Raw genomic sequence first — 25371 nt, forward strand, 5'->3', positions numbered from 1 at the left:
TGGCAGCTGGTTCTTAGATATAATACCAAAGCAAAAAAGATAAATTGGACTTCATCACAAACAAAACACTGTTGGAACTTCCCTGGGAGTCCAGTGGTTAAGACTCCAGGCTTCCAATGCAGGGGTCATGGGTTCAATCCCTGGTCAGGGAACTGAGATCCCTCATGCCGCAGGGGGAGGCCAAATAAACCAAAAACAAACAGAACAACAAAATACTGTTGTGAACCAAAGGTCACTATCAAGAAAGGGGAAAAGATACATCATAGAGTGGGAGACAATGTTTGCAAATCACAGGTCTGAGAAGGGCTTGGTATGCAGAACAGGCGAAGAACTTCTACAACCAAACAGAAGACAACCCGACTTGGAAGTGGGCAAGGGACTCGAGCAGACACTCCTCCAAAGACGATACACAAATGACCAAAAGAGCACGTGAAAAGATGCTCAACATCCGTTAGTCATTCACTTCAATTCAGTTCAGTCGTGTCCGACTCTTTGTGTCCCCATGAATAGCAGCACGCCAGGCCTCCCTGTCCATCACCAGCTCCCAGAGTTCACTCAGACTCGCGTCCATCGAGTCAGTGATGCCATCCAGCCATCTCATCCTGGGTCGTCCCCTTCTCCTCCTGCACCCAATCCCTCCCAGCATCAGAGTCTTTTCCAATGAGTCAACTCTTCACATGAGGTGGCCAAAGTACTGGAGCTTCAGCTTTAGCATCATTCCTTCCAAAGAAATCCCAGGGCTGATCTCCTTCAGAATGGACTGGTTGGATCTCCTTGCAGTCCAAGGGACTCTCAAGAGTCTTCTCCAACACCACAGTTCAAAAGCATCAATTCTTCGGCGCTCAGCCTTCTTCACAGTCCAATTCTCACATCCATACATGACCACAGGAAAAACCATAGCCTGACTAGACGGACCTTAGTGGGCAAAGTAATGTCTCTGCTTTTGAATATACTATCTAGGTTGGTCATAACTTTTCTTCCAAGGAGTAAGTGTCTTTTAGTTTCATGGCTGCAGTCACCATCTGCAGTGATTTTGGAGCCCCCCAAAATAAAGTCTGACACTGTTTCCACTGTTTCCCCATCTATTTCCCATGAAGTGATGGGACAGGATGCCATGATCTTCGTTTTCTGAATGTTGAGCTTTAAGCCAAGTTTTTCACTCTCCTCTTTCACTTTCATCAACAGGCTTTTTAGTTCCTCTTCACTTTCAGCCATAAGGGTGTTGTCATCTGCATATCTGAGGTGATTGATATTTCTCCCGGCAATCTTGATTCCAGCTTGTGTTTCTTCCAGTCCAGCATTTCTCATGATGTACTCTGCATATAAGTTAAATAAGCAGGGTGACAATATACAGCCTTCACATACTCCTTTTCCTATTTGGAAAGAGTCTGTTGTTCCCTGTCCAGTTCTAATTGTTGCTTCCTGGCCTGCATACAGATTTCTCAAGAGGCAGGTCAGGTGGTCTGGTATTCCCATCTCTTTCAGAAGTTTCCACAGTTTATTCTGATCCACACAGTCAAAGGCTTTGGCATAGTCAATAAAGCAGAAATCGATGTTTTTCTGGAACTCTCTTGCTTTTTTCCATGATCTAGCAGATGTTGGCAATTTGATCTCTGGTTCCTCTGCCTTTCCTAAAACCAGCTTGAACATCAGGAAGTTCACAGTTCACATATTGCTGAAGCCTGGCTTGGATAATTTTGAGCATTACTTTACTAGCATGTGAGATGAGTGCAATTGTGCGGTAGTTTGAGCATTCTTTGGCATTGCCTTTCTTTGGGATTGGAATGAACACTGACCTTTTCCAGCCCTGTGGCCACTGCTGAGTTTTCCAAATTTGCTGGCATATTGAGTGCAGCTGTTAGTCATTAAGGAAATGCAAATCAAAACCAGGGTGAGCTACCACGAGCCGGGAATGGCAACCCACTCCAGGATTCTTGCCTGGAGAATTCCACGGACAGAGGGGCCTGTAGAGTCCTCTGTAGACTGTGGCTACAGTCCATAGGGTCGCAAAGAGTCGGACACGACTGAGCGACTGACATACACATCACACCCACTACCGTGGCTGTAAAAACCAAAAGCCAGGGACTTCCCTGGTGGTCCCCGTGGCTGGAATTCCATGCTCCCCATACAGGGGCCATGGGTTTGATCCCTGGTTGGGGAACTGGATCCCGCAGGCTGGAGATCATGGATGCCACAATGAAAAGGTCCTGCATGCCACAGGTGAGACCCGGTGCAGCCAAATAAATAAATAAATAAATAAATAAATAAATAAAAAAGCCTGGTGGAGCCAATAAATAAATAAATAAATATGTATATATAAAAGCCAGAAAATAAAAGTGTTGGCAAAGACATGGAGCAACGGGAGCCTATTTGCACTGCTGGTGGGGATGTAAAGTGGTGTGGCTATGGAACACCATCTGGTGGTCCCTCAAAAAAAAACAAACCAAAAAACCTGAAACATAGAATGATCACATGCCCAGCAATTGCAGTCCTGGGCATATATCCAAAAGAATTGAAAGGAGGTGTTCAAATAACCTATCCACGAACGTTCATGGCACTACTAGTCACAACAGCCCGAGACTGGAAACAACTCAAACACCTACCAACTGTGGTCTGTCCATATAAGGAATACCATTCAGCCACAAAAAAGAAATCTTCCCTGGTGGCTCAGATGGTAAAGAGTCTGCCTGCAACACAGGAGACCCAGGTTCAATGCCCAGGTCAGGAAGATCCCCTGGAGAAGGAAATGGCAACCCATCCCAGTATTCTTGCCTGGAGAATCCCATGCACAGAGGAGGCTGGCGGGTTACAGTCCCTGGGGTCGCAAAGAGTGGGACACAGCTGAGTGACCGATGCACAAAAAGGAATGAAGTGCTGATTCACGCTACAGTGTGAATGAACCCAAAACATAATGTAAAATAAAATAAGCCAGACATGAGAGGTCACAGACTGTGTGATTCTCTTTATATGAAATATCCAGAACAGGTAAATCCATGGACAGAAATCAGAGTGGTAACTGCCAGGCGAAGCAGGGAAACAGGAGGGGCAGTTTGAGAGGTGGATGAAAGGTTTTGGAATTTGACAGAGGTGGTGGCTGGACAATCTCTGATAAACACTACTGAATTACACTTCTAAAAATCAATCATTTTAGGTTAAGGGAATTTCACCTCAATTAAAAAACCCCAAGCACTCCAGCCACTCCAACTGACCCAGCTCCAAGTGGACTGTTGCCCCGACCCATACTTCTGGGCCCCATTCTGCTGCTCCCCGTTCTGCACTCCTTGGCGAGGCCCTCTCACCTCCACCTTCGGTCTCCCTACCCTGGTCATTCGGGGGTATATCTGCCTGGCTGGGTTCTCTTTTGATAGATTTGCGTGCTGAAACATTTTAAAAGAAAGTTAAAGAAAAACACATCTAATGGAATAAACCATAAATAGATTCATTTAGGGAGACAAGTGTTAAAGACGAGGAAACTACAAGATCTCTGCCGGCCATGGACTAAGCTATAAGCAGTCTTGCTACTGGTCTGGACAGAGTGACACCCAGCACGAGGAGGCTAAAAATCACCCGTTTGCTTGGTATTTACAAAAGCAAAAGAGAACCACCAAGCACGCTTGCGCTGAGGAGTCAGAGCTGGGCCTCAGCCCCCGCGCCTCCGAGCTTCAAAGCACTTTCTGGCTTTGTCCTCTGGTTCCGCTCATGGGTGGCCACGAAGTTCAGCAAGTCGATGGCAGTGACGACCCCGAACACCATCTGCCTCTTACTGGACTCCCCATGGCAGCGGTCTGAGGAGGGACAAGGCCAAAGGTTCAGAGGGGCCTCTGCCCAGAGCAGAGCTGAGGCCACTGAGCCCATCCCCAGGCACGGGCAGGTGGGCCAGCCCTGAGGCTGCCCCATGTCCATGGGCACCTGTGTGTCTGACCACAAGTGCCCTCTTCTCTCAAGAGTATCCACACAGGTGAGGCTGCAGAGAGCAGGGCCTGACCCCTCTGAGCCACACCCATGGGGGGATGCCTGAGGGTCAAACTCATTGGGAGTCTTGGCCTGAAATCCCAGTCCCACTCACACCCACCACCACCACCAGCTCGCATGTCTGGCTTACAATTTTGTGCTCAAACCCATGCCTTTCTCTCCGGCTTAGAATGAACTTGGGCCCCCTGCCCTGCAGCCCAAGGGTAGAAAGGGTGGCTGAGATGGTTAATTCAACATTTCAACCCAAGTGGGCCATGGAGTGCCCGTACACTGGGTCGAATGTCATTCTGGGTGTCTTTGGATGTGAACAACTCTTGACTGGATGGACCTAGTAAAGCGGATGGCCCTGCCCAGTGTGGGTGGGCCTTGTCCAATCAGTTGAAGGCCCCAAATAGAACAGAAGAGCTGACCCTCCATGAGCAAGAGGAAAGAGTCCTGCCTTTGGATATGGGAACATTGGATCTTGGGGTCTCAGGTCTGTCCACTCGCCCTGCAGGTCTTCCTGGGACATGCCAACCTGTAAGCCGATTCCTTACAGGGAATTTCTATATGCACATGTCCTGCTGGTACTCTTTCTCGGGAGAATGCTGACTGACAGCTGTGGAGAAGCCCACAGAGGGTGGGGCGGAGCTGAGCAGTGGGTGGGAAATGGCCAGGGTGCATCCCATTCCACCAGCTCCCGCCTCCGTCTGTCCCTGACAACCTTGAGGGCACAGGTCAACACGGTGGGGGTGGGGAGGCACGGAGGTGCCAGCTTGGAGCACCTCAGAAAAAAGCACAGGGACCCAGAAGAGACAGGGGGCTTTAGGCAAAGGGGCAGCTTTGGAGGAGCACTGCGCCCTCAGGGGAGGACAGTCGGAGGGGCCTCCAGGCCCCCTGGGGACACCATCCAACAACAGGTCTTTCAACTTTCTGTAAAGGGCTGCTGGGTGTCTGTTGCGACCACTCAGCTCTGCCAACACAGCACAAAAGCATCTGTGGCAGTGCTTCCAGGTAGGGCTGCGTCCACGGAAGCTACTCACAGACCCTGAAACTGGATCCCCAGTCAAGGTATGCGGGTGTTCAAACGTGAGAATACAGTCAGCACAGGGAGGACCCTCCCAGCCGGGCTCAGGGCCAGGGCTAGACGCCCTCCCTGCACTCGGAGGCTGTGATACTGACCACACCACCACTTCCGAGCTCCAGGGGTGGGCGGGGCGTACATACCTGCCGGCCCCCCCACCTCTCCCGACAAGGCCAGGTCCCGCGCTGTGGAGCCAAGGACGGGAGAGGGGTTAGAGTTGGCGCCCAGGCTCCTGGACCAACCCTCAGTGGGAAAGCGGGTGGGGGCCTTGGAGCCCACCACCAATTCTTGGGCTTTCTACAACCTTGTTGTAGCCTAGAACCTGAAGGACACCACCGGCCTCTGGAGATGCAGCAAGGAGGCCTGGGTTATAAAGCACCCTAGCTCACTGGTAGCCAGCACTCAGGCCTGGCCCACAGCGGGGTCGCTTCGGGATCTGCATCCAAAGCCGGGGTCAGTACCTCTGGCTCCCAGATGCCCTGGAGCTCAGGGCAGGAAAGATCAGGGGTCGGGGGCTCGGCAGCCAGCACCTCACAGAGCTCCTGCTCCTGCCCTCCCCCCCAGCCCCATGGGACCCAGCTTACATTGGATCTGCTCATGGACCACCAGGGCGAAATGGTCCATCTCCAGGATGTGCGAGAGCTTGCCCAGCGGGTCCGTCAGGCGGATCTGGAAGAGAAGCCGTGGTCAGCGCTCGCCAGCCTGAGCCCAAGGAAAGGAGCGGCAGAGAGCCTGGCGTCCCCACGGGGCTTCTTCTGGAGCCTCCTGCTGACCCGAGAGACTGAACGGGACTCGACGCTCGTAAAAGAACACTTGGATGAGCTGGAAGAATGGATGCTTTCGGACTGTGGTGCTGGAGGATACTCTTGACAATAAGGAGATCAAACCCATCAATCCAGACCAAACCAGTCAATCCTAGAGAAAATCAAGCCTGAATATTCACTGGAGGGACTGATGCTGAAACTGAAGCTCTAATACTTTGGCCACCTGATGTGAAGAACTGACTCATCAGAAAAGACCCATGGGAAAGAGTCTTTCCCAAGGCAGGAGGAGAACGGGACTACAGGATGAGACGGCTGGATGGTATCAATGGACGTGAGTTTGAGCAAGCTCCGGGAGTTGGTGATGGACAGGGAAGCCTGGCGTGCTGCAGTCCATATGGTCACAAAGAGTCAGATATGACTGAGCAGCTGAACAACATAACTGCAGAACTCAACGACTGGACCCTCAGTGAACCAGGGGCTTCAGTTATGAACAATGCAGTATTCACCGTCCATTGGAACGAATCCCACATCAGGACAAGATGTAGGGCTGCAGGGCACAGGGAGGGGAAGGGAGCATGGGGCCCTCTGTTCCACCTGCTCGACAGACACATGGTGAGAGCTTCCAAGAGAAAGAAGGAGGCACACTTAGGGTCCGTTTTTCAACCCCCAAGGTGATCTCCAAAGCAGTGAGCCCCCAGGAAACCCCACTGGATACGCTTTCTAGTTTGACTCCAATAACAGAGGCAGGTTTCCTGGGAGAAGATGCGAGCTCCAGGGTGGGAGGAAATACATCAGCAGTGCCTTCAGCTGTGTGAGGAGGGTCGTGCCCACCTGCCTGTGGGTGCATGTGCATGCTGAGGGGTACACAACACAGCCCTGCTGGGCTGCAGGAGCAACTTCCCCAATGCTTGTCTTCGTGAGGTCTGACGCTGGCCGTAGTCAGACCATGGAGGTCAGGATTCCTCCTCCCCTCTGGGAGAACCGAGTCATCAGGGGAGCCAGAGCTCCACGGGGACCGCTTCGTGCTGCTCAGTGACGGCAGCCAGCCCGCCGAGGTGGTGGCGGTGAGAAGGGGTAGCCCTGGGCAGGGAAGGTGTGCCCAGGAGATGGGACCAGCCCAGGTTTCCACAGCGCTGCATTCTTCTTGGGACACGATCTGGACAGGGATAGGGATGCGTGGGGCCACACTGAAGGACCTCCTGAGTCTGCCTGCACCCACCCCGCACCTCAGTGGCAAGGTACTGAGACCCCCGAGGATCTGGGTGGCACTCAAGCCCAAGGGACCGGGACTCGGCTACCCACTGGAGGAAGGGTGTGGCTGCAGGCCAGCCTGGGACACTAAGGGAGGGGACTTAGAGGCTCGGCTCTTCCCCAAGGGAGGGGAGGGCCATACACACACCAAAGAATCAACAGCAAAGGCCAGAGACACAATGGAACTGGACGCAGGCACGGAAGGGTGGACGGTGTGCGTGCACACCTCGGAGGGACCTTGAAACACTCTACTGTGTCAGAGCAGCCAGACAAGGGCACACACATTGGGCTGTGTGTGCACACGAGCCCGGGGAGGGCACACACGGTGGGGCTGTGTGTGCACACGAGCCTGGGGAGCGTGCACTGTCTGCAGGACAGGGTGCACACCAGTGGGCCGGGAGGGGAGGGGCGAAGGAAGCCTTCGGGTGTGGACGTGGGTGAGACCTCGCCAATGCTGGCCTCTCCCCACCCGGGGCTTCTCACTTTGTGAAGCCAGGGCAAAGCCTCCGATTTATGATCTGATGAGCTGAGCATCAGGGACCTGGCACCCTAGAGAGAGGGACTCCCTGCCCTGCCTTCCAGAACAGAGCTGGTCTCAGCACTGCCTGCTTGGGTCACGCGGGGCACGTACCTGTTTGAACTGCTTGTAGATGACTTTGCAAACCTGGTCCGATGGCTGAACCTTCCCTGCGAGCAGGGACGAGAGCATGTTCCCCAGGGTCACCATCCCTAGGATCACCCTGGGGAAGTGGACACAGGGCAGCGGTCAGCGCTGGTGCCTCCCCTACCATATGGCAGAATTCAGCACAGCTGCCCTCAGGGCCAAACCCAGACTCCTCTTGGAATCAACCACTATCTGCCCTGGTGGCTCAGATGGTAAAGAATCCGCCTGCAATGTGGGAGATCCGGGTTAGATCCTTGGGTCGGGAAGATCCCCTGGAGAAGGAAATGACAACCCACTCCAGTGTTCTTGCCTGGAGAATCCCATGGACAGAGAAGCCTGGCGGGCTGCAGTCCACGGGGATGCAAAGAGTTGGACGTGACTGAGCGGCCAACACAGTAACACTGTCTGCCCGGGGTCTCTGTGTGGCACAGCAGTGACCCGACGCCCCACCCTTGGAGCTGACTCCCCGGTGCGGGCAGAGAGCAAACCAGTGGGTGAATCCTTTGGGCATCTCCATTCTGACAAGTGTCAAGGGTCACCAACTGGCCAGGGTCCTGGGATGTGGGCCTTTTGGTGCTAGAACTGGTGGTCCTGATGGGGGGCCGTCACCACTGCACGTCTGCCATGGTCTTCCAGGCAGGCACATGCTCCTGTGCACACAGGGGGGTGCAGGGGGGTGGGAAGGGTTAATATGACCAACCCCCACCCTGGCCAGGGCTCAGGGACCAGCTGTCCAACACTGAGCATCTGGATGAAGAGTGACCAAGGTCAGCCGGCCAGCTGTGGGGTCGGCTGGGCCACCCTGCCCAGCAGTGCAGGCATGGAGCAGAGGGGCACACAGGGCAGAGAGCTGGACGGAGGCTGAAACTGACCCCGACTCGTCCACCACGGGTGCCTGGTCGAAGCCCTTCTCCCGGAGGATCTCGATGGTGTGCTCACAGGTGACCGTGGGCAGCACGGTCAGCGGGGCCGAGAGGCTTAGCTCTTGAACCTGGAGGTGCCACCACCTGAGGGAAGAGGGCAGGCCAGGGAGTCTGTGAACCAAGAGGCGAGTGAGAACAGGGAGCCCGCGGAGGGCGTCCAGCCAGGTGAGGGACCGCACATGTGCCGCTGGGGACCAGGCACTCGAGTTCTGAGCCCCGCACATGTGGCCTCTGCCCAGAGGTGTCCTCACCATGGCTTCTTCACCAAGATCTCCTCCTCCTTCACGAAGCCCTTCTGCAGCATCCACTTGTCACTCAGGAACTTGGACCTACAGCATCAGAAGCCACAGGGCTGGGCGAAGGGTCTCAACACCACCCCTGCCCCCAAAGAGGGCAGAGGGCCTCAGAGAAGGCCCAGACCCCACAGTCCAGCAGAGATCCCAAGGGGCTGGCTGGAGGCTCCACGAAGAGATCTGAAGGCTGGATGCCAGAAAGACCTCCTAGGGAATGGTGGTCGGTGTGGGTATCTGGCCAACCAGAACTGAATACGCCCAGAGCACAGAAGGTTCTGTGATGGGCTGGGACCCTGGGACCTGGGACCCTTCACTGCAATGCCTGCTCCTGGACAAACATCTCCTCCAACAGATACAAGGAAACGAGAAGGGACTAGAAGTAACTATGTGCATGTGTGGATGGGATAAACTGTGGACAAGATGGTAAAAGACCCAAAACCCGACTGCCACTTCCGAGGTGTCAGGAGCAAAGGCAGGGTCTTGCTCACGCCCCCTGCACACACCACCACCCAGAGGTGGGCAGGTCACCCAGGCCACCCTCCGGCCCGACCCCTGGACCCACCCCATGTAAGGACCCAGCTCGCCACTCCCCACACTGAGGGAGCAAGCCAGGGAACCTGTTATTAATATTTGTTTTTGCTCCCACCGCTGCAGCACAAGTCCCAGTAAAGCCCTGCCTGAACTTCCTGTCTGGCCTCGGATCCATTTCTACTGATCAAAGGGTCCAAGACCCCGGTCAGGAACAGTTCTGTCCAGAATCTCATGTCATCACAGCCCCTCAGGGCTTCTGGCAGGGGAAACCTATCCCACCAGGGGTCAGAGGATACCAGGCCAGGCTTCAGGGGCTGCCAGGGACCTGCCCCAAAAGGCAGATGAGGGCCAACAAAGTGGGGGCAGAGAGACCCCCCCCAGCCCCCAGCCCAGTTGTCTGTGCCTGAGGACACAATCACTCACTCACTCCAGCCATCTCTCTCTCATGCACACATAGGCACACATGGGTACGCACACAGCAGGCCAGCCAAGCACATGGGGAGATGGCCTTTCTCATGCACTATGTAGTGAGGGTGGGTGGCCAGGCTCAGGGCAACTTGGCAGTGGACATCCAGAGGTGACTCACCCCCAGCTGGAGTCCCAGTTACGGAATGCTCCCCCCCCCGGGGGAAGCTGAGCTCACTCGAGGTGTGTAACCTGTCACTCTTGGGTCAGGGAGGACACCAGACGGTACATGCATCCATGGAGGAGGGCATCAGCCCCCTGTGACCTCTCGCCCACACTCCAACCTTGGCTCTTTCGGCCAGTGAACCCAGGCAGGGCCATGAGCCTAGAGGAGCCAGCAAGCTCCAGGTGCACAGACACTCAGAACCACTGGACTCGAAGGGGCCTCGGGGGCCACAGACCCCAGCCTGGGTCCCCCCAGGTCAGGGCCGGACTGTGAGCGAGCAAAGGATCCAGCGGGGGGGTGGGAGGCTGCTCTCAGGGAGGCCACATCCTTGTGCTCATCCTCCATGGCTGAACAGGAGGCCCCGAGAGCTCGAAGGAGTGAGGGGGCACACGGGGTCCCTTCCCTGGGGAGTCCCGCCAGGCCCCCAAGTGCTGCCACGATGAACGTGCACAGACTTCCAAAGGCATCTGGGAGACCCAAGCCGGGGACAAGCCAGCTGAGAACGCGTGAACTCCAGGGACGCAGAGCGGGGCCGCAGACTGGCTCCCTGGCCCCTGCTGTAGGATCTGGGGGGACGGCGGGGAGCAGAGGCAGCGCAGGCACTGGAGGCCGGGGGAGGACGGAGGCCTCACATGTAGTTCCGCACCGAGTCTGGCAGGATCACCACACAGCGCTGGCCTTCCTGCAGCTCCTGGGCGGCCTTCACGGCCACGGACATGGCACTGCCAGAGCTGCCACCTGCCAAGAGGGCGGGAGGGGTCAGACATTCGGCGGGGGCAGCTGCGTGTGCACCCAAGTGTGGGCATGCCCACACCTGCTCTGGAGAGATCCTTGGTGGATGAGCTGGGTGTGGGGTGCTGGGGGACCCCACTTTTCACTGTCCATCCACACCCTGCTCCGTCTGCCATCTGCTCAGCACTGCACCACCAAAGCCTCCCACGGAACTCAGAACCCTGGGGGCAGGTGGCTGGGTGGCCAGAGCAAGGGTGTCCCTCACATGCTGGATGGAAGCTGGCAGGGCAGAGCGTGGCGTCCACTCACCACACAGCAGCCCCTCCTGAGCGATCAGCATGCGGGCGAAAGCAAAGGCCTCCTCGTCGTTGCTCTTGAACCACTTGTCCACCACCTGCGGGAAGCCAAGGGCAGCGGTCAGCCCGGGCAGCACCCAGTACTCGGCAGTCAGGTGGGGGGGTTGGTGGGCGTGGGGCCCACAGCCCAGTTTGCAATATCGCAGATGACGGTGGTCCAGGTGGCCGTGACCTCCGGGGATGCAGCCCAGCCTCTGTCTGGGATCCAACACTCACTCTGCAGACCTAGGTCGTTCCCCCTCCCCCTGCCCAAGGGTCCAGCACAGTGTGTCCACGGCACCTAAACTGCCTGCCAGCCCCACGGCATGGCCACACTGTAGCCTGGGTCTCTCTGCCTGAAGCTTCCTTTACGGTCCTTAAAAGCAGCCTCCTCTGTGCTCCTCACCTCTCCATCCTTGGCCTGCTCACCTGCCCCAGCCGCCCAGCTCCCTTGCTCTGCAGGGAGGTTTGTGCACAGACAGGATGCGCCACACCCCCACCCGTGGCCTCTGTGTCTGTGGCAGGAGCTCACTGATCACAGTACCGCGAGTCACCACGTTAGGATCCCTGGGACCGCACCTCATCTATCACCATCTACACAGCGTGGAACTCATTTCTCTGCTCCCACTAGGCCGGCCACCCGTGCCCAGCCAGACAAGGCTGAGGCTGGCCCTGTCACTGCTGCCCCGCCTACCGTGCGGTCCAGCACCGTGGGGATGAAGTCATAGCCAATCCCTTCCACCTCGTAGGCTGTCTGGTCCGTCTGGTTCAGCTCCTCAGGCTCTGCGAGGATAGAGCCTTCGGGATCCACGCCAACAATCTGCAGAGTGGGCGTCCTTAGGTGAGACTGGACGTGCCCGGCTGGCATCAGGGTGCAGCCCCGTTCCCAGGCCTCAAGACTCAAAACCCAGAAGGCCAGGCCCAGGCGCTGGGAGATCACACGTTAAATGTCCAGCTCGGGGCACTTGGGGTGGAGGCAGTGCGAGGCTGGGGGAAGTGGATTTCTGGGAAGCTCCTCCCATGCAGGGCACCTGGGACAGCCCTGGAGAGATGCCAATGGACGGTGGGAGCCTGGGGCGAGGGGCGGTGCTGGGATGACCTCTCCTGGACATCAGAGAAACAGGCAGTGAGAGAGGATGCGCAGGCACCACCAGTGGGGTCTTTCTGAGCCCCTCCCCAGGCCCAAGTGCCCCTCCCTGATCTCAGAGCCCAGGACCTGAGCCTGAGCGCTCACAGCTCTGGGACAATCCTGGGAGGCCCCCCAACTGGACTCTCCCATCCCAGTCCATCTGGGCACCCGGGTCATGCACTACTGTCCTTTATTACCTGGCAGGGACAGGTACACACACCCTACAAGATGCAAGGCTATCAGGGCAGAAGTGTCGGGAGCTAGAACTTTCAGCTCTAAAGCAGAGGCCACTCTGGGTGCCCAAGGCCAAGCAGACTGATCGCTAAGCCTCTGGCTGCAGTTCAGGCCACAGGTGGGAAACATACCTGCATCCAGGCCCCCATCTCCGGGCAGGGCAGGGTGGGGTGGTGCCCATGCCCCTCGCAGTCCCTTACCTTGCACCCAGGGCACTTCTCCTTCAGCTTCCTGGCCACACCTGTGATGGTCCCACCCGTGCCCGCCGACGCCACCAGCATGTCCAGCCTTCCTGGGGGTGGAAAAGTGTGTCAGGGAGGACATCCCCAGGAAGGAGCGGCCATGTCCCCCCAACTCTTCACAGGAATCAAGAACGCTTTTGTACACGACGAAGGCAGGTCATCCAAAGGGCAAAAGCAGAGCTGCTCTCATGCTGAAACTTTTCATCACATCCTCCACCTGGAAGAAGCATTCACCATAACGGGGACCCAGGAAGCCCCGTGTAATCTAAATGGCAGCCAGTCACCATAACCCCCACGAGAGTTGTGAATCTGTGAACAGGGGACCTTCCTGCAGGAGGTGGGGCACAGGGGGCTGTCTGGTTTCAGATGACGTGGGTAAATGAACTGAATTACCAAAGGAACTAGAATTAACCATTCAGCTCAGCTCTGACACTGTCCAGGCTCTCTCGGCACCTGGTGGCCAGCTCAGGCACCCAGCAGGCAAGTCAGTGCAGGCACCCGCGCTGAGGCAGACGTACTGTTTTTGCCAAGTGAGAGGATTCTCAAATGTAAAACCTGGGTGAGCAAATGCCTGGACCATGCTGCCTGGCTCCTGGGCACAGAATGAGGGCACTTAAGCCAACACCAGGCTCTAAACAGGAAGCCAAAGGCAGCCGCTCCCAGGACTCTCTCAGGAAACAGCCCTTAGAGAACACTGCAACCCCCATGGGGCTTGGCACCAAAAGTGCAGAGAGCTTCCAAGAAGCCAAGCTGCAAGCCACCACCCCAGGTCTGCACACGAGAAAACCTGAACGCTGAATTCAGTGCCCACACTGGTGTTTGGGGTCAGTGCCATTCAGCAATGTGAAGCCCCCACTGTGAGCCCAGCAGCAGCCTGGGACACGCTTGTTCCCTGCACTCAGGAGTGCCTACAGGTTTGGAGGAAAAGACTACTAGGTAAACAGTTATGATAAGTGGGGTGTTGCAGGCAAGGCATGGGCAGAGTCCAAGAGGGCAGAATGGAGGGCGGAAACTGCTCCTGGGAAATATTCAGGACAGCATTTCACAGAGAAGGGATATTTGAACTGGGTTTTGAAGGATGAATAGGAGTTTACCAAGGAGCAGGTAAGTGTACACTCCCAGTCAAGATGGACAGCAGAGTTAGAGGTACCCACCATCACACTGCTGCAGGATCTCCTCGGCCGTGATGTCATAGTGAGCGAGGGGGTTGCTGGCGTTGCGGTACTGCCAGGAAAGAGCAAAGGAGCCATGATGAGGTCAATGCACAGAATTGGCAGCAGCCACAGGGTGCCAGGCAAATGACTCAGTGCAAGCCAGAGGGGATCCTGTGGCTCAACAGACACCGAGCATCAAAACCAGCTCTCCAGAAGATGAGACTTCTGAATTAACCCAGACGTGGAATGAATGACAAAGAAGAGCGTCCAATTAAAAGGTCTGCATGCATTTTATGTCTTAGAGAGCTCCCAGGGTCCTCTGCAAGGGGCATTCCAACCCAGCGTGCTGAGCTGAGCCCCTGAAGCGGGCACACGGGCAGCAGAGCCAAAGGCTCGCCGACCCCATCGGCCACACACTGGGCCGGAAGAGGGCAGCAACTGCATGCCAGCGCATTGGTCACTCTGCACCCCACCCCTCCTCCGCCAGAGGCGACACCACCTGCAAGCCCCCAACAGAGATCCCCCAGGGAAGGCCCCACTCAGTCCAACCTCTGGGAGCATGCTCACCTCTCGGCCCCGACCTCACCTGGTCCAGGATGTGAGAATTGGGGATCTCATTCTTTAGCCTCCAGGCCACCCCTACGTGCGACTCGGGGGAGTCAAATCTGGCGTTGGTGGGCGTCCTCACGATCTCAGCCCCCAGGGCCCGCAGGACGTCCACCTGCAGAGGCACGTGGCAGCCTTCACCTCCCCGCCAGGCCTGCAGCGTGGGGACAGAGGCCCAGGAGCCGCCCCATCCCCCGCGCACCTGCCTACCTTCTCCGTGCTCATCTTCTCCGGCATCACGATGATGCAGCGATAGCCCTTCACGGCAGCGGCCAGGGCCAGCCCAATCCCTGGGGACAGGACGTGGGGTGAGAGGGGCCATGACACCCTCCAGGCCCCACTGCCAGCCCCAAACGCCCAGGGGAGAGGGCACTGGAAAAAGGCCCCCTGTCACCCCCTTCTGCCCTCGAATGAGGGGAGAAAATGGGGTGCAAGTCATGAACCCCAATTCCTCCAGCTCTTACTGGGAGCCGGGGAGGTGATAGTAACAGTGGCTAAGACTCCAAGCTCCCAATGCAGGGTGCCTGGGTTTGACTCCCAGTCAGGAAACTAGATCCCACATGTTGCAAATAAGATCCACATGCCACAATTAAGACCCGGCACAGCCAAATGAGCACGTAAATATTCCCAAAACCAACAGCAGCAGACATGTGTGGGGCTCACTGTGGACCCAGGGGCTGCTGCACCGGAGGGGAGAGTGACCCTGAATGCAGCCGGGGGGGGCACTGCCGCTCCCACCCCCACCGCGGGCCCAGAGGAGCAGGCAGCGCCCACCTGTGTTCCCCGACGTCGGCTCAATGATTGTGTCCCCAGGCTTTAGGGTCCCCTCACGCTCGGCGTCCTCAATCATCCGCAGGCTGATACGGTCTTTCACACTCCCGCCCGCATTGAAGAACTCGCACTTGGCCACTGGGAGCCAGAGACGCATCAGGAGAGGAAGAGGCCCTGAGCCCTAACTGATGCCTGCCGTCCCCTTCCCATCACCCGATAGGCCCAGAATGCAGCTGCAGGCAGGCTTCAGGGGTTCTGAAAATCAGTACCTTCCACTGTGCCTCCCACACCTGACCTGGATGAAGGTGCTTGCCCACTGTGGCTTCCCATCCTACCCGCCGTGGACCATGTGGCAACTCCAGGTGAATGAGACAGAGGAGCCAAGGGGTCCCCACTGGATGGACGGAGCAGAGCCACCCCCATGGGGCAGCACAGGCCCAAAGAGACATGCTGGGCATGTGCGGGGGGTGGGGGGGGGTGACTGGAGCTCCAGGAATGGTGGGGGTGGTGACTGGAGCCCCAGGCTTAAATCAGGCCCAGTGGCCCTTCCAAATGACCTCATATCCTGAAGTAACAGCCCCCCCCATCACACGGCCAGACCACAACCGGCAGACCCTCCACACCCCAATCTCCTGGGCCTCTTGGCCCAACAGGGCTCTCGGCCATCCTCCCCATCCTACAGATAGGACTGCCCTTGCTGTGCCCAAGCCTCTGCTTGTCTTTCCATAGGGGCACTCCCTCCCACCTCTTAAAACTACGCCGTGTCAGTAAAAGGGGGCGATGTGGCTCCAAATGTGATTGGTAGGGCCCTGGCCAGCCTGCAGTGCCCATAGATCGCGTTCCGTCCTGGTCTGTGCTGGCTTCTGAAATCCCACAACCAGGGACAGGTTTTCTCCCCCAGGACTCAGAGACGCCCTGCTGGGACAGTAAAGGAGGGGCTCTCAAGTGTCTGACTGCTGAGGAGGCCTGCACCCTGGACTCTTGCTGGCCACACACTTGAATTAGTTAGAAAATTCTAATGAGCCCATGGAAAGGCTGGCATGAAGGCAGGGATTCCAGCTGATCAGCCATGGGTAAGCAACGTAACCAACCTAAGCCTCAGTTTTTCCACCTGTAAAATGGACACACTAAAATCTGTTTCAAGGGCTCTTGCCGAGTTGAGGTGCAGCAGGCCAGTACTCTTGCCTAGAAAATCCCATGGACAGAGAAGCCTGGTAGGCTGCAGTCCACGGGGTCTCGAAGAGTCGGACACGACTGAGCAACTTCACTTTCACTTTCATGCATTGGAGAAGGAAATGGAAACCCACTCCAGTGTTCTTGCCTGGAGAATCCCAGGGACGGGGGAGCCTGGTGGGCTGCCATCTATGGGGTTGCACAGAGTTGGACATGACTGAAGCGACTTAGCAGCAGCAGCAGGCCCATGCCTACAGGGAACTAAGTAATGGCTTCTATTATCTGACTAGAGAGCACGGAGCCCACTATGGCACAGCCCCAGCAGCAAACCCCTCCCCCGACCCGGTGTGTGTTCAGCTCACTGCTTGGGAGAAAACTCTTCACTGCCCGGGGTGGGGGCAGGAAAGCTCTAATGATGATGCCTCTGGGGTGAATTGACCACAGGGTCTCAGTCCCTCTAGGGGGCACCAAGCCCCTAGACTCCCACATTCTCCCCTCTCTGGCTCTCTGCTCCAGCACTGGGCCTGGTCCCCTTTCCCCCCAACCAGGACCTCTGCACCTGCCACTTCCTCTGGGTGAAGGCTGACGTCTACCTGGGCTCCGTGCCCAGAAGAGTGGAGGTGAAGAAAGCCCCTCACCCTCCCGCGTTCCTGGAGATAGCCTCCTGCAAAGACGCCCCCTCCCCACAGGACTTGGAGGAGACTCAAGGGTGATCCCCTTGTGTACAGGGCCCAGGCAAACACAGCCCCCAAATTCCCACTGTGTCTCATGAATGACAAGTGTCTGTCTAAGCCCCAAGGGAGCCACTTCCTGCCAGGCTGATGGCTGAGACCCTCCTCACAATAGTCGCCCCCACTGTCCCATCAGCCCGTCCAAGCCACGGCATGTCTGCTCCTCCCTGGGACGGTCCAGGACAGAAGGGTCCCGCTCTGTTCCTGGGCTCCGGCCTCCTCCTCCTGCAGCTGCCGGGTTACATCACCTGCAGTCCCCGCTCGGGTACCACCCCCGACGTCTGCCTAGACCTGCTGCTCTCCACACTCAGGTCTCGGCTCTCTGACACTGATGACTCCGGAGCGGCCTTGGTCACCCCCCAGCACCCCTCCCTGTCGTGTATGCTTCTGACCTTACCCAATGTGGAGGGACACCCGCCCAGGGTCCCGCCCCCCGCCCCCCGCCCCCAAGCCTCGCACAGGGCGAGGAAGCCGGCACTCACAGAGCTCACACTTCAGGCCGAAGTTCCTCCCGATCTTGTTTATCCTCACCATTGGGGTATCCCCGATTTTCTTCAGGATATCCGGCAAGATTTTTGGAGATTTTACCCTTAAACAGAGGAGGAGTCCGTGATTACTCAAAAAAACAAAACCAGCTTTGGCAGCCCAGCACATTCTTTTAAATACATCAAAGAATTGGCTTTCACAAGCATCAGGATGGCGATTATACAAATACATACTTGGTAAAAGGCACACACACACACACACACACACACACACACACACACACACAGAGGCAAGTGCACCTCAAAACCCACAAAAACTAATGTGATTTAGTAGCAGCTGCACCAGCGTCTCCAGGGTTTGAAAATGCACTGTGGTAACAGACGGTTCCAGTGGGCAGCTGGGTGAATGTCCCCATGGTCTCTCTGTGCTACTTCTGCAACTTCTTGTGAGTGTTAAATTATTTCCAAATAAAAAGTTAATAAACACTGGCTTCAAACAACAGCGGCTCAGATTGTAAAGAATCGGTCTGCCAAGCGGGAGACCCAGGTTGGATCACTGGGTCAGGAAGATCCCCTGGAGAAGGGAATGGCAACCCACTCCAGTATCCTTGCCTGGAGAATTCTATGGACAGAGGAGCCTGGCAGGCTACAGTCCTAGGGGTTGCAGAGAGTGACATGACTGAGTGACTAACACTTTCACTTTTCAAAACAACAGCGTGTCCTGGTCTATCTTTTTCAGGGTTCTGTTTGTTCATTTTTCTGGCTGCACCACATGGTATGCGGGATCTTAGTTCCTCAACCAGGGCTGGAACCTGTGCCCCTGTACTGGGAGTGTGGGATCTCACGCTGGACCACCAGGGAAGCCCCAGTCCTTTTATGATTTTTGATATTTGTCTCCTCTCATGGCTCCTGCTTCCTGGAATACCTCCTTTCCTTCTCTTTGATGAAAAAACTGGTGGGGACCGAGGGCACCAGCCAGGGACAGTGACTGCAGAGCACACCCAGGCGTCACTCGGGTGTCTGGCACAGGTGGTGGGAAGCTCGACTAGCAGGCCTAAGAACAAAGGCTGGTCACCCCTGTGCTTGGGGCCAGGGTCAGACGACTCCCAGGTGGGCCTCCAGGCTCAGAGTCGGATTCGCTTCTCCTGGGTCAACGGTCTGCCTTCAAGTTGAGTGACCACCCCCCGCAGCAGTTCTTCCAGCTGAGAAGCTGGTGATAGGTGACCGGGGGTGTGGGACAGCTCAGCAGCTGCTCAGCTGTGTACACACCTTGAACCTGCGTCTCCCAAGTGGCCCCCACAACGCACCCTCCACCTTCACCCTCAAGGACAGATTCACATCCCACACTCTTGCCCCGTCCACGCCAAGGAGGTGCCACCAAATATTCTTGCCCGAATATGCAAAACCGAGCTGAGTTCCAAGAAACACAAAGGCTTCCTACGCTCTGGATCTCTCCTGCACCACGGCTCCCACAGCTGAAGGCTCCCCGGCCCCCATGGCAGGAACCCGTTATCCATGTGGATTCTCCACCCGCCCCCAAGGTGGTGATCCAGGTCCCCAGGAATGCTGCCTTCCGCCCCTAGCCCAGACAGGCAGCGACATGGCCCAGCTGGAACCCTTGCACCTTCCAAGGTGGCGAGGAGCTAAAACAGATGCCCTGGGCTGCCCTGGAAGCAGGCTCAGCCAATAGAGGTGCAGGCATCGGGGTGAGGGGAGAGAGCCTGGGCAGGGACAAAGGGCTCCTGACCCCAGCCTTGGAGGGAGACCAAGTCCTAGGGGCAACCCTGGGGTTGACTCATTAACTAGTTAAAGCCAAGGCAGGAGAACCAAACAAACACCTGGGGAGGGCAGGAGGGGTGGCTGAGTCATCCACCCCTAGCAGAGGCTGATGGACTAGAAGGAGCGGGAGGCCTGGCCGGCCTGTAACCCCACCCCCAACCCCTGCCCCCAGCAGGGGCTGATGGGCAAGCAGAGAACTCAGGGTTCCTGACTCAGTACCGGGCCCTGGGGGCCAGAAAGTCACAGGAGAAGTTGGCCTGAGGTGACCAGGGCAGGAGCCTGGGGGGAGACTTTTAACACTTCATCTCAGTTGCTTCCCCTTCTTCCTGTGGTAGAGCCCATGGCACCCTGGAACAAACCTGAAACCCCTCACCAGGGAGGGGCCTGCTTTCCCCTTTCCCTCTGCAGCTCTTCCCCCCGGGCCGGTGCTCCCGCTCTGTTCCTCTAAGTCCCCCAAACCTGGGAACCATCTGGAATCCCCTTCCCCAGATACCCACACGGCTAGCATCTCCTGCCCATCCAGGTACCACCTCCGAAGCCTCCCCGAGTTGCCCAGCCACGCCACCCAGTGGCTACGTCACTGTCTCATCAGCCCTGTGCTCTCCCCACCAGGACCCCCAGGCTGTCTCCTCCAGGGACCCAGGTCTAGAGCCCCACAGTAGGTGAGCCCAGCTCCTCATAAACAGTGAACCTGAGCTGTGTCAAGCGGTTTGCGGAGGACAGCAACCCTGCCAGGGTGCTGGAGGAGGGTCAGGCCACTGTGTGGAGCACAGGTTGATGCCAGCTTATAGCCTGGGTACAACGGTGTCCAGGCCCGAGTGAGACGCTCACGGAGTCGTCAGGAATCTGGGCCTCCCCCAACCCCAGCCTCACATGGGCCCTTCATCCCCTGCCCTGGTTTGCTTTGGCAGCGAGGGCTCGTGATGTATGGCCAGCAGCCATCTTGGCCTCCTGAGCTCCCAGCTTCGAGACGTGTTTAACGTTGGGAGTTTCTGGGTTTGTAAATGCCATTTCTGTCCATTGACCCCACTTTGGAGCACACCCCCTGCACATCCCCAGTTCTGAATCTAAAGTCAGTAATCATCAGCGTGGGCATAGCAGTGTATAAGGAGTAAGAATCAAGCACCTAAAAGGTACATTCTTATGATACTTTTGTTCTGCTGTTGGGTGGTTACACCAGGGAAATAAAAGATAATCCTAAGATGTAGTGGACTTGATCTGAATTTCACGGTAGGTCAGGGAGTTTTGCCTTTTTGTCTTTCCCACTGATTATCTCCTGCACCTAGAACAGGGCACAGATATAGGAGGTGCCTAATAAAGACGCGTGCAGTAAATGAACTCTATTTTCCATTATAGTTCTTCAATGAACTCTATTTTCCACGATAGTTCTTCAAACCGAGATCACTGCCGACAGTGAATGCCTGAGAGTGCTTAAACTCATGGTTTGTTCACCCAACAGTCTCAGTCCAACCACAAAAACCCCACTATAGAAAACTATTTCATGACCTGGAGTTAAGTAGAGAAGGCAGACATGGTTCTAATTACAGGAATGTGTGGTCAGGTGGATCTGGATTAGAAACCTCACTCCCTCCTGGCACTCAGAGTGTGTGACTTGGGCTCATCCCTTTATTTATTGAGGATCTGCTCCAGGGGCCAGGGGGAGGGCACCCACCTAGGGGCTAGCGTGTGTGCATACTCAGCCACTCAGCCATGTCTGACTCTTTGCAACTCCATGGACTGTAGCCTGCCAGGCTCCTCTGTTCATGGAATCCCCAGGCAAAAATACTGGAGTGGGTTGCCATTTCCTCCTCCAGGGGATCTTCCTAACCCAGGGGTCGAACCCGAGTCTCCTGCATTGGCAGGCAGAGTTTTTTTTGTTGTTGTTTTGTTTTTTTTTACCACTGAGCCATCAGGGAAGCCCGGAGACATCCTTAGCATTGCAAGTGGATTCTTTATCACCTGAGAAGCCCCACCTCGGTGCCGGGCTACAGCACAAACAAGCCTTGGCCTCTCTGAGCCTTGGGGGACTCAGCTATGAAATACCTCCCACCTCAACTCACTATCCACCTAGAGTGATTGCGAAGGATGGAGCGGGGGGCGGGAGATCATACCCCAGGTCCACATGACCATCTGGCTTTCAGGAACAGACCCTCCCCCACAGGGTAACAGATGGACCATCTTATGATCATTAGCAGGACTCACAAGGCAGCGTGGCAATGTGGGGAGTCAGAGACCGGCCTGCCTAGTTGCCAGGAACACCTGCTTGGGGCGTCGGGACGGATCCACAGCAGCTCCTTGGCTTCCTTGTCCTCCAGAGGCTCCTTCTCCAGGCTCCCTCTCCCCAAGTGTGTCCCTGAGAGGTGGGGGCACCCTGCAGACCTGCAGAGGGTGTCTGCAGGGGGTGTCTCAGAAGGCATGGTGGGACCTGCCAAAGGGAAGGGGAGGAGAAGCTGTCAGTTCAGACTGTTTCCAGATTCCTGCAGAAGAGCCTGCTTTACAGCTCTCATCTGGGGACTCCTGCTCACCCGGCCTCCTCTGGGTGTGGGGCTCCTCTCACTCAAGAAGCTGGACAAGAAGGGGCATAACTATGCAGGCACCAGCTGCTGTGCAGAACAACTGGGCACTTTCCCAAAAGGTTAAACGTACAGCCACTGTGTGCCCCAGCTATTCCGCTCCTACACACCTACCCCAAAACACGGAGACAGGTATCTGTCCACCTCATTCATAACAGCAAAAACACGGAAACAAACCAAATGTCCATCAGTGGATGAACGGATAACAAAATGCGTCTTATCCACACAGTGGAATTGTATTTGGTCACAAAAATGGAATGAAGTTTTAATTCTCAACATATGAACACACACACACACACACACACACACAGCAGCTATGTAGAGGTAATGAATATTATTTATCTTATAGGTTGATTGTGGTGTCTTTTCACAATGTATATGTAAATCAAAACATCAAGTTGTATACCTTAAATATACACACAACTTTTATACATCAAAGATCTCTCAACAATGTTGTGTTAAAAAGGCTACATTGAATGATGGAAATAATTAGAGGAAGATGAAGACAGTAATAAATATATTTTTACCCTAAAAAAAGGAAACATTCTGCTGAGTCAAGTAAATCAGACAAAGAAGAAGCATTGCATGACTCCACCTATACGAGGCACTCAGAACAGACAAAATCAGAGACAGTGAGAACAGAGGTTTCCAGGAGCTGGGGAAAGGAATCACTGTTTAATGGGTAGAGTTACCATGAAAAAGTTTGGGGTACAGATAATAGTAATGGCTGCATAACACTGTGAATGAAAGTATTGCTACCAAATTGTACAGTTATGAATGGTTAAAATAAACAACATATTACATGTATTTTATCAAATTTTCAAATTTCATGGAACCTTAAAACAGATGACAAAAAAAAAAAAGGAAAGAAAGAAACAGGAATGGACAGCCATCACTCACCAGGCTGATGACTGAAAACTTATCACGGCTCCAACTCTATAAGGAGCAGTGAAGACTAAATGGAATGAGGTCTCCAGAAGGGAACCCCAGAACAGAAAAGGGTACGAGGGGAAACTAAGGAACTCTGAGTAAGTACGGACTTTAATCAACGGTAATGTTCATTGGTTGCAAAAAAAACCTAAGATGGTAATAAGAGGAGGAACTGTGCCTGTGTGTGTGGGGGAGTGGGGTGGGGTGGGGTGGGGTGGGGGGTTGGGTTGTGAGAACTCTGTTCTATTCCCAACTTTTTCATAAGTCTAAAGTTCCCCTTCCCCAACCTATCTGGAGCCCTGTGGATTTGGAAGGTCCCTGAGAGGAGCTCAAGGTAGGGATGTGGCTCCCGGTGATCTCTGAGTGCAGCCCCACTCCCACCCTCCTCCTGGAAGCTAGAGGGACCCCAGCCCCCAGCCCTGTGCCTCTGCTCCCCAGGAGGCTTAGGAAAGCAGTTATGCTCCGAACAGGTGGGGAAGTCCAGGCAGAACTGGGCCCCACACTTGGAAGTACACGTGGAGGGTAACTGACCGGCCGGCTCTCTCCTCCGGAGCAGGCCCTGTGGGTACCGCTGCCATCAGCAAGAGTAGAGGCAGCCCCAGCTGGTTCCCTGTCTCCCAGGGCGGGGTCAGGTGCAGACCAGAGCCCAGCAGGTCGCCCCAGATGCCCAGACAGAAGCCTAGGGAGGCGGAGACCCCCCACCCTTTGCAATCACATCCATTTCAAATCCCCGAGGCCCTTTCAAATTCTCCCCCGGCTTTCCCGGGCAGAAATCAGCCTTCCAGCTCGTCTGCCCGAAACGTACCTGGAGCAGTGGTTCCTTCAAACCCTGGGATCAGCAAATATTTTTTCAGGGGTTTAGGTCCCCTCATGAAACGCTGCAAGGATATCCTACGTCATTCTTGCTCCTTATCAAAAAGCCCGTGCGGTAAGCGGGACACTGCCTTAGCCCCTCGGGGTGCCCGCCGGCGGGGGGAGGTGGTTCTTCCATCACGCAGAAGCGCCCCTGTCGTAGACCTCTCTCCCCATCAGAGGCCCACAGGCCGGCAGCCCCAGGCTGCCACAATACCCCGCAGACGCAGGCAGCCCCGCGCCTCCTAGGTGGCGACCTACCTCGCCTCGAGCAACCTCCGGAAAAGTAAGGAGCTAATGGGAACTCAGACTGGAGCAGACAGTCTCTACAGAACCCACAGGCACTCGGTGCGACGCACGCTGGGCGACTGGGTCCCGAACCCGCGAACTCGGTCCCGCCCAGCCTGGCTAGGCTCCAGGTGGGCTCAGTTCCACGCAGGCAAAGCGCCCAGCGCGCCGACGCATGTGCGTCCGGGGCAGGCGGGCTCACTTAGCGCCGCCCTGCCGGCTCCTGCCGCACCTCACACCGCAAGACCCTCCTGGAGTCACGACTCTCGACAGAACCCGCACCCCCACCCCCGCACCCTGCACACGCGCCCCAGTCGGTCCAGGGGTCCAGTCAGGGCCAAGGGCGCGGAAAGTAGTAAACGCCTGTTTCCCAGTGAGACTTTCCAGGCGGGAAATCGAGCCTCTCCAGTGAACCTGGAGACCGCGGGTCACCCAGACTATCGGAGGGGCATTTGGGGATACCGTGTGTGATAAACACCCCCAAGTAATCCCTGGGAGGCTACGTTTTGCGCTCCCGCCCCTCCTCCTCCTCCATTTCCCCTCCCTACTGTCCAGCTCAGCCACCCACCTCTCCTAGGGCTCAAAGTATGGGGTCGAATGGCACCCTCCCCCATTCCCTTGGTTTGTGCCGCGGGCGGGGCCCTGCGTGCCTTGCGCTCCCTCGCCACGCTACCCCCGCCCGCGGGCAGCCAGCGCTCGTGCGGCGCGCGCAACCACATCAATATTTTACACACACACACCCCACTTCATAGAATTGACGTTAAAGAGCAATTTGCGAAACGACCATTTTTCATCCAAAAAGCAGCAAAAAATCAATGATGGCATGTGCCATTAGAGCGCACCTTCCGAAAGTTCCCTCCCCAGGTCTCGGCCCCACGCTCCCCGGCTCGCGCCCCGAGCCGTCCCCTGCTCAGTCTCGGTAGCTGGAGCGGAGGCCCTACGCCACGTGGGCGCAGAAACCCCCGCTTCAGGAGAGTCTGGACTCGCGCTAGGAGTGGGTCTGGGACGCCCCAGGCGCGGCCCCGGCTCCGCCGCGAGCAGATGCCGATGATGCAACACTGGCCCGGGGTTGGGCGGCGGGGACCCCTTCCGAGAACCCAGCCAGATCCCTCCGCCTAGCGTTGAGGCGAGTCTCGGTCCTACAGGTGCTCACCTGGACCGAGACTCGAAGAGAGAGAAGGGCTGGGCGCGTCCGGGAGCGGCGAGCGGCGAGCGGCGAGCGGCGGCCGGGAAAGCTGCGACGCGGAGACGCTACCCCAAGGCTG

At 56.3% G+C, this 25371-nt stretch overlaps 1 protein-coding gene across 4 annotated transcripts; it reads right to left on the minus strand.

Annotated features, from left to right (window-relative positions):
• Nucleotides 1-2966: 2966 nt before the first annotated feature.
• CBS (cystathionine beta-synthase) lies at nucleotides 2967-25371 on the minus strand. Of its 4 annotated transcripts, XM_068994082.1 has the most exons (17): nucleotides 25260-25347; nucleotides 21666-21888; nucleotides 17682-17788; nucleotides 15299-15433; nucleotides 14735-14814; nucleotides 14505-14639; nucleotides 13919-13988; nucleotides 12723-12814; nucleotides 11854-11979; nucleotides 11134-11218; nucleotides 10725-10830; nucleotides 8889-8966; nucleotides 8587-8721; nucleotides 7682-7790; nucleotides 5620-5704; nucleotides 5179-5220; nucleotides 2967-3785 (listed from the first exon to the last, which is right to left on the minus strand). In XM_068994082.1, exons 2-17 carry the CDS (start codon nucleotides 21878-21880, stop codon nucleotides 3628-3630), a joined length of 1758 nt encoding a protein of 585 aa, XP_068850183.1. In that variant the 5' UTR covers nucleotides 21881-21888; nucleotides 25260-25347; the 3' UTR covers nucleotides 2967-3627. The 4 variants fall into 4 exon arrangements, with proteins under 4 accessions (XP_068850183.1, XP_068850304.1, XP_068850256.1 ...); XM_068994203.1 differs by lacking the exon at nucleotides 21666-21888 and having other exon boundaries at nucleotides 25260-25371; XM_068994155.1 differs by lacking the exon at nucleotides 5179-5220.

This window comes from Capricornis sumatraensis, chromosome 1, assembly GCF_032405125.1.
Source record: "Capricornis sumatraensis isolate serow.1 chromosome 1, serow.2, whole genome shotgun sequence".
NCBI classification, from domain to species: domain Eukaryota; kingdom Metazoa; phylum Chordata; class Mammalia; order Artiodactyla; family Bovidae; genus Capricornis; species Capricornis sumatraensis.